General features: G+C 42.2%; 1 protein-coding gene across 1 annotated transcript in view; it reads right to left on the bottom strand.

The window, feature by feature from the left end:
* CNGB3 (cyclic nucleotide gated channel subunit beta 3) overlaps window positions 1-12674 on the bottom strand; it is a 90173-nt gene extending 77499 nt beyond the window's left edge. The window contains exons 1-2 of the mRNA XM_038745647.1: window positions 12670-12674; window positions 2072-2226 (exon numbers count right to left, since the gene is read on the bottom strand). Coding sequence (XP_038601575.1) covers window positions 2072-2226; window positions 12670-12674 — 160 coding nt within the window. The remainder of the gene's footprint in view (window positions 1-2071; window positions 2227-12669) is intronic.
* Window positions 12675-16170: the final 3496 nt, after the last annotated feature.

Raw genomic sequence — 16170 nt, 5'->3', positions numbered from 1 at the left:
TGCTTAGTATAGTGCTTTGCACATAGTAAGCTTTAATAAATAGTATAACCACTACTCCAGTCTTCTGCATAGATCATTTTCACTACTCAAATCCCTCCCCTGGCTCTGTCCCAACAAATGAAGGAAAAACTTCTTACATTTGACTTCGTGCAATAAATACAATTCCTACTATTTCAAACAGAGTGCAATGTCTGATATACACCTTGCCATTGATGAGAAGCAGAATTTAGAAGTGGAAATGGCCTTCTTTCAGGTATTTTTTTCATGGTATTTGTTAAGTGCTTTCTGTGTGCCAGGCACTGACCTAAGTGCCAGAATAGATACAAGCTAATCAGTTTGCACACATTCCCTTTCCCACACTGGGCTTCTGGACCCTTCCCCCCCCCCACCCCCGACTCACCCCCTGCCTCCATCCCCTCCCCACAACACTTTTTATATTTGTACAGATTTATTACTCTATTTATCTTACTTGCACATATTTACTACTCTATTTTGTTAATGATGTGCATATAGCTGTAATTCTATTTATTCTGATGGTTTTGACATGTGTCTACATGTTTTGTTTTGTTGTCTGTCGCTCCCTTCTAGACTGCGAGCCCGTTGTTGGGTAGGGACCATCTCTATATGTTGCCTACTTGTACTTCCCAAGTGCTTAGTACGGTGCTCTGCACACAGTAAGCGCTCAGTAAATACGATTGAATGAATCCCATTTTACAGATGAAGTAACTGAGGCACAGAGAAGATAAGGGACTTGCCCAAGGTCACACAGCAGAGGAGTGGTGGAGCTGGGATTAGAACCCTGGTTCTTCTGACTCCCAGGCCTATGCTCTATCCACTAAGTCACATTTCTTCTATTTGAAACCACTGTGCTGTTACTAGCTCAGTGTTGAGAAAGTACATTCATTCAGTCATATTTATTGAGTGCTTGCTGTGTGCAGAGCACTGTACTAAGCACTTCATACATATTCTCTAGATTGGTCCCTGGAGAAAAGGGCAGAGCTCACACTGATGGTCTATCCCAGGAATGCAATCCTGGATTTACACTTAGAGCAAAGTTGAACAATTAAGACATTGGAGTACGTGAATTTTACCAGCTTTAGCTTTACCAGCTTTAGGTGGTTCAAGAGATAAAGAAGACTGATACTTCAGATTTTATTTTTAATATTTTCAGCCAAATACTGGATTTCCTCAGATGTGATGAGCAGTTTTCAAGTAATCCATTTTGTATTGAACACATTTAAGTGCCTCAGCCTGGGACTAATGGGTTATGAATTCAGAATCTGAAGTAGACATATAAACAAATCTTGTCTGGCCCTTCTCTCTAAAACTATGTTGGTTCCCCGGTAATTCAATCAATCAATGGCTTGTATTGAGCATTTACTGAGTGAAGAGCACTGTACTAAGTGCTTGGGAAAGTACAATAGAACAGAGTTGTTAGACATGATCCCTGTCCACAGGGAACTTACAGTTTAGAGGGGGAGGCAGACATTAATCAATTCATTGTATTTATTGAGCGTTTTCTGTACAATACAAAACAACAGAATTGGTAGGCATTCCCTGCCCGTAATGACCTTAACAGCTTTCTTTTCTTAAAAGGTTTTTACTAAGCACTTACTATGTGATAGGCACAGTACTAAGCTCTGGGATAAATACAAGATAATCAGGTTGGACACAGTTCCTCTTCCACATATAAGTACAATGTAATAGAGTTAATAATTAATAATTGTGGTATTTGTTAAGTGTTTACTATGTACCAGGCACTGCACTAAGTGCTGGAGTGGACACAAGCAAATTAGATTGGACATAGTCCCTGTCCCATGTGGGGCTCACAATCTCAATTCTCGTTTTACAGAAGAGGTGACTGAGGCTGAGAGAAGTGAAGTGACTTGCCTAAGGTCACACAGCAGACAAGTGGCAGAGCCAGGATTAGAACCCATGAACCCTTTGCCTGATCTACTAAGCAGAGTTGCTTCCTAGAGTTGATAGATGTGCAAGGAGCCTAGCGTCTACAAGAGGTCAAATACCCTGCTTAGTTAATCCCTTTTTCTTTGCTCTCGACCCAATGACATACCAGCTTTAGGGCTAGCTTCCGGAGAGAATAAATCACCCTCAATCAAATTTTTCTTGTAGTACGCAGTTCTCTGCCGCAGCCTTTTGACGAGATCATGGATCTGGGCCTCTGTATATTCACTGATCTGGGAGAATTGAGGTAATTCACTTTCCTGGCTGGGTAAAGGAAACACAATGTGAAACGTATTCAGGGACACACAGTATAGGCAAGAAGACCTCTGCTGGAGTTGGAAAATTCACTTCTCTGCGACTGAACAGATTACTGAAGCTTATGTAACCAGATTTCTCCTGATCCAAGGTGGAATAGTTGGAGTGGGAGGGGGGATTTCCAGATGGCAGGACCAGAAGGAGAGAAATAGGGATAAAAAGAGATGGTAAGAGAGAGAGGAAGAGACTGGCAGAGGAAGGCCTGTCGGGGGAAAAAAAACACAGAGAGGAAAGGAGAAAAGGGAAAAAAGGAGAAATGGAAAGGGACAAAAGAGAGGGATAGGGTAAATAATGAAAGGAGAAGACAAGAGAAAGGGAAAAAGGAAAGAAACGGGAAAATAATAATAGTAATAATAATCTCTCAACTGTAAGTTCTATGTGGGCAGAGAATATATCTACCAACTCTATTATACTACCTTTTCTAAGCACTTAGTACAGTGCTCTGCATGTAGTAAGCACTCAATAAATACCACAGATTGATTTATAAATAATAACAATAATAACATTAATAGTGCTGGAAATTATTAAGCATTTACTTCATGTCAAGCACTAGGGGAAATACAAGATAAACAGATTGGGCACAGTCCCTGCCCCACATTAGGGTTTAAGAGGAAGGGAGAACAGACACTTTATCCCCAATTTGTGGATGAGAAAATTGAGGCACAGAAAAGTTCTGACTTGCTCAAGTTTACACAGCAGGAAAGTGGGGAAAGAAGAATTAGAACCCAGATCTCTGGAGTTCGAGTCCCTTGTTCCTTCCCTTAGGCCATGCTTCTCGTGGAAGGGAATGTTTCAGTTTGTTATTCTATGCTTCCCACCTTCCTAGTACAGTGCACCACACCAAGTGGAAACTGAAAAAAATGCTACTAGTGTTGCCTAGTGGATAGAGCAAGGGCCTTGGAGTCAGAAGGACCTGCATTCGAATCCTAGCTCTGCCACTTGTCTGCTTTTGACCTTGACCAAGTCACTTCACTTATCAGTGGCTTAACTGTAAAATGGGGGTTACGACTGTGAGACAGAGATTGTGTCCAACCCAATTCACATCTATCCACCCCGGTGCTTAGTACAGTGCCTGGCACATAGTAAGCACTTAACAAATACCATGATTACTATGATCATTTCTGAAAGGAAGAGGAAAGCAGGGGAAATAAGAGGGGGAAACTAACTAATTGCCTTTGTTACTTCCAGTACCGGGGGAAGAAATACTATCTCCAGGAATAGCAGCTTTGGTGAACTGACTCAGTTCAGCTATGGCCACTGCTACTTCTTCCCTACTTCTGCTTGGATGGCAGTGGGGTTTACCTGAACTGGCCAATCCCACCTTGTTCTACCCACTCATCCCTCCTGATGACACATTAGCTTTAAGGCACTTCATCAATACTCTTCCTCCTCAATAATAATAATAAAAACAATAATGGTATTTGTTAAGCGCCTACTATGTGCCAAGCACTACTGGGGTAGATAACAATGTAATCAAGCTGTCCCATGTGGGACTCACAGTCTTAATCCCCTTTTTACAGATAAGGTAACTGAGATACAGAGAAGTTAACTGACTTGGCCAAGGTCTCATAGACTGTGAGCCAGTTGTTGGGTAGGGACTGTCTCTATATGTTGCCAACTTGTACTTCCCAAGTGCTTAGTACAGTGCTCTGCACACAGTAAGTGCTCAATAAATACGATTGAATGAATGAATGAATGACAAGTGCTGGAGCCGGAATTAGAATCCCTGACCTCTGAATCTGAAGCCCATGCTCTTGCCACTAGGCATTGCTGCTTCTCTAAATTTCTTAATAATAATTATGGAACTTATGCGTCATGTGCACTGTGCTAATTGCTGGGGTAGATACCAGATAATCAATTAATTAATCTTATTTATTGAGTACAAACTGCGTGCAGAGCACTGTACTAAGAGCTTGGGTAGTAAGCGCTCAATAAATACGATTGATTGATTGATTGATTGATTGAGAGTACAATACAATGGAGTTTTTTTATGATATTAAGTACTTACTGTGTGCCAGGCACTGCTTTAAGCACTGGGATAGATTCAAGCTAATAAATTTGGACACAGTCCACGTCCCACTTGGGATATGCAGAGAAGCAGCATGGCTCAGTGGAAAGAGCATGGGCTTTGGAGTCATTGGTCATGGGTTCAAATCCTGACTCCACCAATTGTCAGCTGTGTGACTTTGGGCAAGTCACTTAACTTCTCTGTGCCTCATTTAGTTCCCTCATCTGTAAAATGGGGATTAAGACTGTGAGCCCCATGTGGGACAACCTGATCACCTTGTATCCCCCCAGTGCCTAGAACAGTGCTCTGCACATAGTAAGCGCTTAACAAATACCATCATTATTATCATTTTTCAGTCTTAATCCCCATTCTGCAGATTGAGGTAATTGAGGCACAGAGAAGTGAAGTGACTTGTTCAAGGTCAGACAGCAGACCTGGCCGAGTTGGAATTAGAACCCAGGTCCTTCTGACCACCCAGGCCTGTGTTCTATCCATTAAGCCACATTGCTTCCCTAGACTTGGTAGACATATTGCCTGGCCACAAGAAGCTTACAGTCTAGAGAGGGAGCCAGACATTTATTTAAATGGCATTTTTTAAGTGCTTACCATGTGCCAGGCACAATACTAAGCACTGGTTATGTACAAGATCAGGTTTTTGATTTTTAAAAATGGCATTTATTAAGCACTTACTATGTGCCAGGCACTGTTCTAAGCACTGGGATAGACAGATACAAGGTAATTGTTCCTGTCCTATATGGGTCTCACTTTCTTAATTTTAATTTTACAAATGAGGTAACTGAGGCACAGAGAAGTTAAATGATTTGCCCAAAGTCACACAACAGATAAGTGAAGGAGCCAGAATTAGAATCCAGGTCCTCTGACTCCGAAGACCATGGTCTTTTCACTAAACCATGCTGCTTCCCACGCTTCTTATGTACAAAAGTGATGTGAGGCTGAGGGTCTGGTGAACAAAGGATAAAAATCCAAGTGCAAAGGCAATGGAGAAGAGAGAGGGAGTAGGAGAAATGATGGTTTAGTTGAGGAAGGCATCTTGGAAGAAATGCAATTTTAATAAGACTTTTAAGGTGGAGAGAGTGTTGGTCTGGTATATATGGAGGGGAAGGGAGTTCCCGGCCAGAGACAGGATGTTGGTGAGGGACTGGCAGCAGATGGAAAAGACTGAGGTACAAGTGAGTAGATAGGCATTGGAAGAGTGAAGTGCGCATTTCAGTTGTTGAAGGAAATCATTGTGGTAAGGTAGGAAAGGGCAAGGAGATTGCTTTAAAGTTAGTGGTAAAGAGTTTCTGTTTGATGTGGGGGTGTATAGACAACCACTGGAGGTTCTGGAGGAGTGGAGAAACATGGACTAAATGGTTTTATAGGAAAATGATCTGGGACTGAGGAGGCAGGGGAAGTCAGCAAGGAGGACGATGCAGTAATCAAGGCCTGGATAGGATAAATTTTTAGATTAACACGGTAGCAGTTTGGATGGAGAGGAAAGTGTGTCTTTTGCCTGATGTTGTGAAGGCAGAACCGACAGGATTTGGTGACAGATTGAATATGTGCGTTGAATGAGAGAGATGAATCTATGAAATGATTTGGGGCTTATGTGTTAGGGAGGATGGTGGTGAAGTCTACAGTGTTGGGAAAGTCATGGGGAGGATAGGGTTTCGGTGGGAAGATGAGGAATTCTGCTTTGGACATTTTAACTTGAGGTGTCAGCAAGTCACCCACATAGAGATGTCCTGAAGGCAGGAGGAGATTGTGAGACTGCCGAGAATGAGAGAGATCATAGTTGGAGATGTAGATTTGAGAATCATCCACATAGAGGTGGTAGTTGAAATGGAAGCATATGGATTCTCCAAGGCAGTGGGTGCGGATGGAGAATAGAAAGGGACCAAGAACTGATGCCCACATCTTTTTTAAAAATGTACGGTCTTTGTTAAGTGCTTAATAAGTCTGAGACACTAAAATAAATGCTGGGGTAGATACAAGCTAATCAGGTTGGATGCAGTCCATGTCTCACAAGGGACTCACAGTTCCCATTTTGCAGATGAAGTAACTGAGGCACAGAGAAGTTAAGTGACTTGCCCAAGGTCACATAGCAGGCAAATGACAGAGCTAGGATTAGAACCCAGGTCCTTCTGACTTCCAGGGTCATGCTCTATTCACTAGGCAACACTGCTTCTTGCAGAAGGTTAATCTAAATTAGGTGGTGGCAGGCAGAAGAAGAGTCTGCAAAGGATACTGGGAATGAGAGGCTGGAGAAATAGGAGGAGAACTAGGAGAGGACTGTGTCAGTGAAGCTAAAGTGGATAATGTTTCCAGGAGAAGGGAGTGGTCTATAGTATCTAAGGAAGCTGAGAGGTTGAGGAGGATTAGGATTAGGCAAAGGTGATTGCATTTGGCAAGAAGGAGATCAATGGCAACTTTTCAGAGGGCATTGTTTAGTGGAGTGAAGGGGGAAGAAGCCAGATTGGAGAGAGTCAAGGGAGAGGAATTGGAGGCCGTGGGTGTAAACAAAGAGCAGAGGAATGGTAGGAGCAAGATAGGATGAAAACTGGAAGGTGTTGTGTGGTTAGGGGTGGGTTTTTTGGGAATAGGGGAGACATGAGCATTTTTGAAAATAATGGGGAAGAAGTCATTGGAGAGTGAACCATTGAAGATGGTGGTCAGGGAGAGAAGAGAGGGAACAAGAGCTTTGATAAGGTGTGAAGAGATAGAGTCAGAGGCATGGGAGGAGAGAAGGATTTTGAGAGGAGGTTTTGAGATATTGCTGAGAAAGATGGGAGAGTCAAAGAAAGGGCAGGAGGAGAGAGGGACCAGAGAGAAGCAGGGGAGACAGAACTAAATCTGAGTGGTAGGGAGGGCAGGGATAGTATTTACACTTTATAATCAGGAAACTGAGGCCCAGAGAGATTAAGTGCTTCAGATCTCACAGCAGGCCAGTGAATGAGCTGAGATTAGCCCTCAGCTCTCCTGACCCCCAGTCCTGCACTTGAATAATGCCTCTCAGCTTACTCTCCATTCTTTCTAACCTCACCTTCTTACTGGGCTTCACTGCTGAACAAAATAAAGCACTATGGTTTAAGGTACACTTTTCAAATCCATTTTTGACTTTTTGGAGTCTGAAATATTTTTCCTAACTTATTTTTCCATATTTTCATTTCTGGTTTCTGAAAAAAGTTATACTAAAAATAATTGAATAACATCAATATGCACTTGGAGGAAAAATGATTTCTGCAAGGAATATGGTCACGGAATATCAACAGCCAGCTTCTGTAGAGAGATAACAAGACTGTTACAGAGAGTAAGTATTTCTGCTCTAGAATAGAGTAACTAGAATTCCTCTTGACTTGGATGTAGTGTGGCCTAGTAAAAAGAACACAGGCCTAGGAGTCAGAGGACCTGACTTCTAATCCCAGCTCCACCACTTACCTTCTGTGTGACCTTGGACAAGCCACTTAACTTCTCTGTGCCTTTGTTTTCTCATCTACAAAATGGGGATTCAATATCAGTTCTCCCTCCTAATTAGATTGTGAGCTCCATATGGGACTGGTTAACTTGTATCTACTCCAGTGCTAAGTACAGTGCTTGGCACATAGTAAATACTTAACAAATACCACAATTATTCTTATTATTCTTATCTTAATTATTAATACAAACAGTCTGCCCAGTACTAAGAGTAGTGGAAAGGTAGCAGTTTCTCAGCCTGTTAAGCCCACGTTTAGGTAATTTGGCACAGGACAATGGAGCTGAGATCATCAGGTATGGCTTCCTCACCACCTAAATTCCTTTGAAAATGGCCAATAGAACTGATCTGACTTTCTGGGAGAATCTCTTCATCTCGTAAGCCACTAGTGCCAGAACAATGCTCGCCCAAATGATAAGGGACTAGAAAAGACTTACTACAATACTTGCATGGATAAAATTGGACAAGTAATTCTCACTCAAAGGCACTCACACTTACAGAGATCAGAAGCAGTGTAGTCTAATAGATAGAGCACAGTCATGGAGTCAGAAAGACATAGGTTCTAATCCTTGTTCCATCATTTGTCCACTGTGTGACCTTGGACAAGTCACTTATCTTCTCTGTGCCTCAGGTACCTCATCTGTAAAAGGGGTATTAAGACCATGAGCCCCATGTGGGACATGGACTGTGTCCAACCTGATAAGACTGTATCTACCCCAGTGCTTAGTACAGTGCCTGGCAGTCTTCTAGGCTGTGAGCCCACTGTTGGGTAGGGACCGTCTCTATATGTTGCCAACTTGTACTTCCCAAGCGCTTAGTACAGTGCTCTGCACACAGTAAGCGCTCATTAAATATGATTGAATGAATGAATGAAGTGTTTAACAAGTACTATTTTTTTTAAAAGATGCAATCTCATTGCCAGTAGTTCTGTCTTTGAACTGAAAGGCAACTCTACTTCCTTTCCAATGAGGCTCAACAAGAAGTGTTCAACCTTCACGACAATGCTAAAATCCACCCATTCGTCTCCATCCAAATTACTACCATGCTAATCCAAGCATTTATCCTATTTCGCCTTGACTACTGTATCAGCCTCCTTGCTGACCTCCTTGACTCCTGTCTCTCCCCACTTCAGTCCATACTTCATCATCATCAATCGTATTTATTGAGCGCTTACTATGTGCAGAACACTGTACTAAGCGCTTGGGAAGTACAAATTGGCAACATATAGAGACAGTCCCTACCCAACAGTGGGCTCACAGTCTAAAAGGGGGAGACAGAGAACAAAACCAAACATACTAACAAAATAAAATAAATAGGATAGATATGTACAAGTAAAATAAATAAATAAATAAATAAATAAATAGAGTAATAAATATGTACAAACATATATCATATATACAGGTGCTGTAGGGAAGGGAAGGAGGTAAGAAGGGGGGGATGGAGAGGGGGACGAGGGGGAGAGGAAGGAAGAGGCTCAGTCTGGGAAGGCCTCCTGGAGGAGGTGAGCTCTCAGCAGGGCCTTGAAGGGAGGAAGAGAGCTAGCTTGGCGGATGGGCAGAGGGCATTCCAGGCCCGGGGTATGACGTGGGCTGGGGGTCAATGGCGGGACAGGCGAGAACGAGGTACGGTGAGGAGATTAGCGGCGGAGGAGCGGAGGGTACGGGCTGGGCTGTAGAAGGAGAGAAGGGAGGTGAGGTAGGAGGGGGCGAGGTGATGGAGAGCCTTGAAGCCCAGGGTGAGGAGTTTCTGCCTGATGCGCAGATTGATTGGTAGCCACTGGAGATTTTTGAGGAGGGGAGTAACATGCCCAGAGCGTTTCTGGACAAAGATAATCCGGGCAGCAGCATGAAGTATGGATTGAAGTGGAGAGAGACACGAGGATGGGAGATCAGAGAGAAGGCTGGTGCAGTAGTCTAGACGGGATAGGATGAGAGCTTGAATGAGCAGGGTAGCGGTATGGATGGAGAGGAAAGGGCGGATCTTGGCGGATCTTCACTCTACTGCCTGGATCATTTTTCTACAAAAATGTTCAGTCCCTGTTTCCCCACTCCTCAAGAACCACGGGAGCCCTCCCCTCTGAGTTAAGTATACACTTGACTGCTTACTCCTTAAGCACGTTGATATTTATTCATTCATTCATTCAATCATTTATTGCTTACTGTGTGCAAAGCACTGTATAAGTGCTTAGGAAAGTACAATATAACTGACACATTCTTGCAGGAAAGTACAATTTAACTGACACATTCTTGCCCACAACGAGCTCACAATCTAGAGGGGGAGACAACATTAATATAAATGATAGCTAAATAAACAAATAATTACAGAAATATACAGATATATACATATGTGCTGTGGGGATGGGAGGGAGGATGAATGAAGGAGCAAACAAGAGCAGCACAGAACAGAGTGGGAGAGAGGAGAGGAGGACTTAGGGAAGGCTTCTTGGAGGAGATATGCCTTCATTAAGTTTTTGAAGTCGGGGAGAGAAATTATCTCTCTTACATGAGGAGAGAGGGGGTCAGGCCAGAGGAAGGATGTAGGCAAGAGGTTGGCAGAGAGATAGACGAGATCGAGGTACAGTGAGAAGGTTAGCATTAGAGGAATTAATTATGTGGGCTGGGTTGTAGTAGGAGAGTAATAATGATAATAATAATTTTGGTACTTGTTAAGTACTTACTATGTACCAGGCACTGTACTAAACGCTGGGGTGGATACAAGCAAATATGGTTGGACACAGTTATTGTCCCATGTAGGGCTCCCAGTATCAATCCCTGTTTTACAGGTGAGGTAACTGAGGCCCAGAGAAGTGAAGTGATTTGCCCAAGGTCACACAGCAGACAAGTGGCAGAGCCAGAATTAGAATCTATGATCTTCTGACTTCCAGGCCCCTGCTCTATCCATTATGCCATGCTGCTTAAGAGTAGTGAGGTGAGGTAGGAGGGGCCAAGATGATTAAGTGTGGGGAAGATATGGACTGAACGGTTTTTCAGAAAAAATGATCTGGGCAGCAGAGTGAAGTATGGACTGGAGAAGGAAGAAACAGGAGGCAGGGATGCAGATGCGTTTTTAGGTAAATCTGAAGAAGCAATCTACACATAAGATTGTATTTGAAGTCTGAGACTTATTCACGAAAGGGATAACACTCTCTTCACCCCACTCCATCCTACAGGTAAATTGCTCAAGCTGTGAAAAAATATTTTGATCTTGATAGTACTGTTGTACCATATAGCTGCCTATTTAGTTCTCTGAAACAGTAGTGATTGTTGACATAAACACACAAGCATGCATAGAGCTGGGACATTTCTGTAGCATAAACTTTCCAGCTGACTTTTAGGGATTACCTGGAGCTAATTACGGTTTTATAAGAGCCTGGATCTAGGTCAACTCTGCTGCTGCCACTACAAAGCCATTTTCAGTGCCTCACTCTTGATTCTGCCAACTCCAGCCTTTTGCTTATGTCCTTCCTCCAGCCCAGAACTCCCCTCCCTTTCAAATCTTTCAGATCTCAGCTCTCCCCATCTCCAAAATCCTCTTGAAAACTCACCACCTCCAGGAGGCATTCCTAGATTGATTTATTTCACTTCCAGGTGGGTTTTCCCTACAGCTGCATATATTCATTTACGCACAGCATTCCCTTTTTTCATTCATAGAGAAGCAGCATGGCTCAGTGGAAAGAGCATGGTCTTGGGAGTCAGAGGTCATGGGTTCTAATTCCGCTCTGCCACTTGTCAGCTGTGTGACTTTGGGCAAGTCACTTAACTTCTTTGTGCCTCAGTTTCCTCATCTGTAAAATGGGGATTAAGACTGTGAACCCCACGTGGGACAACCTTGATTACCTTGTATTTCCCCCCCCCCCAAGTGCTTAGAACAGTGCTTGGCACATAGTAAGCACTTAACAAATACCAACATTATTGTTATTATTATTCATTTCATTCATGATCTTCTTATTTTTAGCTGTATCCTCATTTTCCCTCCAGTTTCCATTTTTTGTTAACAATTTATGCCTACCTGTCTCCCCCATTTGACTGTAAGTTCCTTGAAGGCATGGACAATGTTTTCTTCTTTTATTCTCTCCCAAATTCCTAGTATCAACCAATCAATTGTGTTTATTGAGTGCTTACTGTGTTCAACAGTATACTGGTCTTCATGCAATAGGTGCTCAATAAACACTATTAACTATTAATTGAGAAGCAGTGTGGCCTAATGGAAAGAACACAGGTCTGGGAGTTAGAAAGGCCTGGGTTCTAATCCCAGCTCTGCCACTTATTTTTCTAGTAGGTGACCTTGGGCAACTCACTTAACTTCCCTGTGCCTCAGTTACCTCATCTGTAAAATGGGGATTAAGACTGTGAGCCCTATGTGGGACAAGGACTGTGTCCAAACCAATTATCTTGTATCTACCCCAGCACTTAGTACAGTGCCTGGAACATAATTAACACTTTTAAAAAGCCTAAAAAAAATAATTTTTTGTACACCCCCAGTTCTGGGATCCTGGCTTCCTAGTTCCATTAGGAAAGCCTACATTGTCCAGCAGTTGTCTTCTTGAGATTCCCATGTGCTCTCTAAGAGGCTGGTAGCCGGGGAATCAGAGGCAGAAAGTGCAGAGAAGGGGCCAGGAATGGATATCTTTCTGTAATCCTGGACCCTCTCCTTGAACTCAGATCAGCATTAAGGAGGTTGCCAAGGACAAGGTTATGCTGCTTCCAGCACTCCTCCAATGAAACGTTTGCCCTGGTTGCACATTCACGGTAAAATGCATGGAAATTAAAATGCCTTAAGGGAGGAACCAATGACTAATCAAGCCAATGAATCTCCCGACTGGAAAACGAGTGGAGCTCAACAGTCTCCCAAGGTCAGTAGAGTTTTTGTTTTCATTTTTCAGCATGAGATTCCACAGTGCAATCTGCCTTACTTCATCGTGTTCAAACCATCTGGGAATGAGGTTTTTCAAGGCCTAGAGGGCACCTTGGGATTCCTAAACCCTTTATGCATCTTGAGATGCAGCCTCTTCTTCCTTTTAACAGAATGGGATTTCAATTCAGACAGAGCCCCACTAATCCATGACAACTCAGAAATGGCAACAGTGACTGAATCAGCATCCGATGGCAAATTCTGCCAGTACGTGCTAAACCTGGAAAGTCTGTGACAGATTTTGTGAGAAGCAGTGTGGTCTAGTGGAAAGAGCATGGGACTGGGAGACAGAGGACCTGTCTTCTAATCCCGGCTCGGCCACGTCTGCTGTGTGACCTTGGGCAAGTTACTTGACTTGGAGCCTCAGTGACCTCATCTGTAAAATGGGGATTAAGATTGTGAGCCCCACGTGGATCACGGGCTGTTCAACCTATTAGCTTGTATCTACCCCAGTGCTTATTACAAGTGCCTGACACATAGTAAGTGCTTTACAAGTACCATTTTAAAAAAAAGGTTGGATCAGGTTCAACTCAGGTTTAAGGGAATTGATTGAAGGAAACAGAACTGATTCACTACAATCAAGTCTTCTCTCCTTCCTCCATTTCCCCATTCCCTCCTATCTCTGCACCTCCTCTCACCTCTCCTGGAAGGTTGGATAATTTCCAATCTACAGGGTTGTGTGGGGTCATGGAGTTATAGAACTAACTATGCAATCCCACGCAGTCCCAGTGAATTGGATGAACCCAGTTTTCAGAATGCAGGCGATTCAGCTGAGGAGAGCCTGTTATTCTATAGTGTGGAGCTCATTTCCTGCTTCATTAATGGCATCTCACTGCCAAAGAGGAACATTGAATATAGATTGATGGCACTCCATGCTATTATCCCTAGTCTAGACAGTAGAATGAATTCTAGTATTAACATAATGATTAATAACTTAATAGCTAGTTAAATGTTTCTAATTAAACAAATAGCAATAATATTAAGGCTCTTGAGTATCAGTTTGTTGCTTGTGTGGAACCATTCATCATAATTAGGGTTTCTTTTTATTTATTTCATTCACCAGAGAGCTATGAAGAAAGGGTGACTCTACTACTAGCATCTGACATCAAAAGTACTCCTCTAAGCAGGGGACAAGTCATTTTTTTTTCTTCTCTTACTTTTTTGAACCTAAGAAAGAAAAAAATAAAGAGGAAAGATTTGGAAACCACCAAACAAGAATTTACTAACCTCCATCATCAGCCTATTTGTCAGGCAAGGAAACTGGTGTTTCTAGAAATTCCAATTCCTAGCTAATCATCTGGGTTATATTAGATCCCTTCTGTTAAGTTCAAAGGTTTGTCCCAGTAGCTTCTTTGACAATCCTCTTAATCACTCAATCCCAACAGGTGGTGAATCCTCTAATCTTCTTTCCCTCCTTCCCTAAGGAGATAGGCGCTCAGAGATAATCACATGGTGTTCAGATATATTTGTATCTGATTTTTTTTAAAAAATTTAGTTTTGATTGCTAATTTTAAAGCATGAGCCACATTAAGGAGAGTGGGAAGAACCTTCCAAGTACCCAAATTTGCTTAATTTCCTGCCTTAATAATTTTAAGAGATATAATTGCAGTGAATTTTTGCTGCAAGTTAGACTAAAACATTTCTAAAACTAATTATCATTGAACAACCACAATATCCTAGGAGAAACAACATTTCATAAGATTGTCTCATTCAATTTATTCATACAGCAGGTACCACTATGCCATGCGGTTTTCTTACTTGGAGCAATTAACTTTGCTCTGTCTAGGGCACCTTCACAATTTAGCTCAGGAATTATTAAAGCATGCTGCCTGTTATTTTCAAACACTTAAAAACCTCCAGTGGCTTACTTATACACGTGGTAATTTATGACTAGGGCATTTCCAGGAATGAATATTCTCAACCAATTGTGTTAAAAATAATAACTTTCAGAGAGAAAAAAAATCTGCTAAAAGAAAACAGATTTTTTTAAGAGTTTATGCAGTTTTTCTCCTGTTTATTTTCGATATTCACAAGACCACCTTAGAGGGTCAGTCCTACAAATACAAATTCCAATTACTGTTAGAAATAAGGGTCAGGGAGAATATTTGCAATTTTGAGGTAACTCAAATTTCCAGATTTAGGAATTTCAAATGATTCCTAACTGCCTCTACCAGTACTTTCCAGGAACTAGACGAGATTTATGAAATAATAATAATAATAATGACATTTGTTAAGTGCTTACTATGTACAAAGCACTGTTCTAAGTGCTGGGGTGGGGCGGGGGGGAATACAAGGTGATCAGGTTGTCCCATGTGGGGCTCAAAGTCTTAATCCCCATTTTGCAGATGAGGTAACTGAGGCTCAGAAAAGTTAAGTGACTTGCCCAAGGTCACACAGCAGACTTGTAGTGGAGCCGGGATTAGAACCCGTGAACTCTGACCCCCAAGCCCGTGCTCTTTCCACTGAGCCACACTGCTTCTCAAAAGATCACCAAAATGCCCCAAGGATGAACAATTAGAGGGAGAAGCAACCATAGGCTGCATGAGAGTTCCCTACAGCAATAGAACTTATTGAGCACCCACTGGGTGTCATGCACTGAATTAAACTCTCAAAGAAGTGACATGTTCCTGCTCACAAGGACTATGTGGAGGAACAATCTAGAACAGGAAAAAAGGCACAAGACTGTTTTCCCACAGAGGACTCCCTGAGAATAAAGAAACACTAAAAAATAGGAAAAGAGGACCTTTCACAATTTCTTAATGGTTAATTGAATAAGGTTAATTTCTTCAATCCTGTACCTATGTTTTTTGAATGTTAGCTCTAGGGACAATTTGATCTCAAATGAGTGATCACTAGATCATTACATTAATTAGACTGTGAGCTCCATGTGGGATAGGGACCATGTCCAAACCATTTAATTTTGCATCATCTACCCCAGACCTTAGTGCAGTTCTCAGCATATAATAAGCATTTAAAATGCTACAGTTACTTTTATTATTCATAAATTTTAACTTCAGTCTCATCTGCTTAGCTTTCTATCTTCACTGGCCAAGGAGAACTCCCAATTTTGTTTAGGTAGAGGATGATGGAAAGGCCTGACTTCTGTGACACAAAACTCTTGAAATTAGAGGTGTTACAGATACAGATAAGAAGCAGCGTGGTTCAGTGGAAAGAGCACAGGCTTTGGAGTCGGAGTTCATGGGTTTAAATCCTGGCTCTGCCAATTGCCAGCTGTGTGACTTTGGGCAAGTCACTTAACTTCTCTGTGCCTCAGTTACCTCATCTGTAAAATGGGGATTAGGATTGTGAGCCCCTCGTGGGACAACCTGATCACCTTGTAACCTCCCCAATGCTTAGAACAGTGCTTTGCAATCAATCAATCAATCAATAGATTTATTGAGCACTTACTGTGTGCAGAGCACTGTACTAAGCACTTGGGAAGTACAAGTTGGCAACATAACATAACTTTGCACATAGTAAGCACTTAATAAATGCCATTATT

The sequence above is a fragment of the Tachyglossus aculeatus genome, chromosome 4, assembly GCF_015852505.1.
Source record: "Tachyglossus aculeatus isolate mTacAcu1 chromosome 4, mTacAcu1.pri, whole genome shotgun sequence".
Lineage (NCBI taxonomy): Eukaryota > Metazoa > Chordata > Mammalia > Monotremata > Tachyglossidae > Tachyglossus > Tachyglossus aculeatus.
The sequence above is the reverse complement of the archived record's forward strand: the minus strand, read 5'-3'. Positions and strand labels throughout refer to the sequence as shown.